Source organism: Argentina silus, assembly GCF_951799395.1.
Source record: "Argentina silus genome assembly, chromosome: 8".
NCBI classification, from domain to species: domain Eukaryota; kingdom Metazoa; phylum Chordata; class Actinopteri; order Argentiniformes; family Argentinidae; genus Argentina; species Argentina silus.
Window position 1 is genome coordinate 11,396,238 of NC_139662.1, and position 1,744 is coordinate 11,397,981.

At 53.9% G+C, this 1,744-nt stretch overlaps 1 protein-coding gene across 1 annotated transcript in view; it reads left to right on the forward strand.

Moving 5' to 3' along the window:
- The window catches only part of LOC310808933 (vasopressin V2 receptor-like), a gene marked incomplete at both ends in the record, with an annotated part of 3,723 nt that extends 2,198 nt beyond the window's left edge, over positions 1 to 1,525 (forward strand). Inside the window, 3 exons of the mRNA XM_083676032.1 lie at positions 276 to 344; positions 876 to 1,089; positions 1,341 to 1,525. Coding sequence (XP_083532158.1) covers positions 276 to 344; positions 876 to 1,089; positions 1,341 to 1,525 — 468 coding nt within the window. The remainder of the gene's footprint in view (positions 1 to 275; positions 345 to 875; positions 1,090 to 1,340) is intronic.
- Positions 1,526 to 1,744: the final 219 nt, after the last annotated feature.

Genomic DNA, 1,744 nt, shown 5'->3' on the forward strand with positions numbered 1-1,744 from the left:
TCACTGATACTACTCTCTCTCCCTCTCTCTTTCTCTCCCTCCCCCTCCCTCCCTCTCTCTCTGTTTCTCTCTCTCTCTCTCTCTCTCTCTCCCTTTCTCTCACTCTCTCTGACACTCTCACTGATACTACTCTCTCTCCCTCTCTCTTTCTCTCCATCCCCCTCCCTCCCTCCCTCCCTCTCTCTCTCTCTCTCTCTCTCACACACACACACACTGTCACTGATACTACACTCTCTCTCTCTCTCTCTCTCTCTCTCTCTCTCTCTCTCTCTCAGATCCGTATCTTCAGGGAGATCCATGACAATCTCTATCTGAAGTCGGAGCGGCGACTCTCCCCTGCCTCCGTCTCCCTCTCTTCCTCCTTCCCCATCTCTCCCTCCGTCTCCCTCTGCCTTCCCACAATGCAACGTGACAACCACAGGGGGGGAGGAGGAGGAGGAGGAGGAGGCAAGGCCCGTAGAGGGGTGTGTCTGTCCCTCAGTGCTCCTCCCACCCTGTTCAGTCACCACGGAGACGACTTCGGCGGCGTTGACCCCGGCTCCACTTCTCACCTCCACCTTCCGCTCGCTCCTCTGCCGGCCAACCGCTTCGCTTCGCGCAGCCACGGCCACGGCCACGCCCACGACCCCGCCTACTCCGGTGAGCTACTCCAATGAGATGACAGATGTGATACGACGATTTTGTAGACAAAGAGCTTTTTCTTGTTCCCTTCTAGCTCCGAGCACCACTGTGTAGGAATGCTTCCACCTGTTGTAAAAAAAATATAAAATAAATAACTAAATCGATTCTGGGTTTGTTTTTTTGTGGGTAAAAAAAAGTGACTGAACCTTGTTTGTTTTATTCTAGGTGAGCTCCAGCCCCATGTACGCGTCCAGGACCCCCCCACGCCCTCCACCCGCTCTTCCCCGGCCCTGGCCCTGGCCCCCGCCCCCGCCCCTGGGCCGCGTCCCCGTGTGGGGGAGGTGTCAGCGGCCATGTCCAAGACGGTCAGGATGACTCTGGTGATCGTGGTGGTCTACTCTGTCTGCTGGGCGCCCTTCTTCAGCGTACAGCTGTGGGCTGCCTGGGACCCCGACCCGGATCAGAACGGTACACATGCACCTGGACACACGCACGCACGCACGCACATGTAGATGTACACACACACACAGACACAGACACAGACACAGACACAGACACAGACACACACTCACACACACACATACGCAAACTGGCCAGTCCAAACACTTGCTCTAACTCTGTGTTTGTATGTGTGTGTGTCTGTGTGCATGCGTGCGTGTTTGTGTGTGCATATATGTGTGTGTGTGTGTGTGTGTGTGTGTGTGTGTGTGTGTGTCTAGGTGCTGTGTTTACCCTCCTCATGCTATTGGCCAGTCTGAACTCTTGCTCCAACCCCTGGATTTACACGGCCTTCTCCAACAGCGTGTCACTGGAACTCCAACTGCTGCTGCTCTGCTGGCGACGCCCACAACGCAAAGGGTCCCTACCCAACGACTCTACCATCACACACACGTCCATCAACTGACACACACACACACACACACACACACACACACATACACAGATGCACTCAAACACACAGGTACACATGCACACACACACACACACACACACACACACACACACACACACACAAAGCTAAACTATAGACATATATTCTACTGTGCCTTTACTGTGCCTGTGTGTCTTTGCTTCTCTCTGTTTCTCTCTAGTCTAAAGTGTGTATAGTATGAATCACATTCAA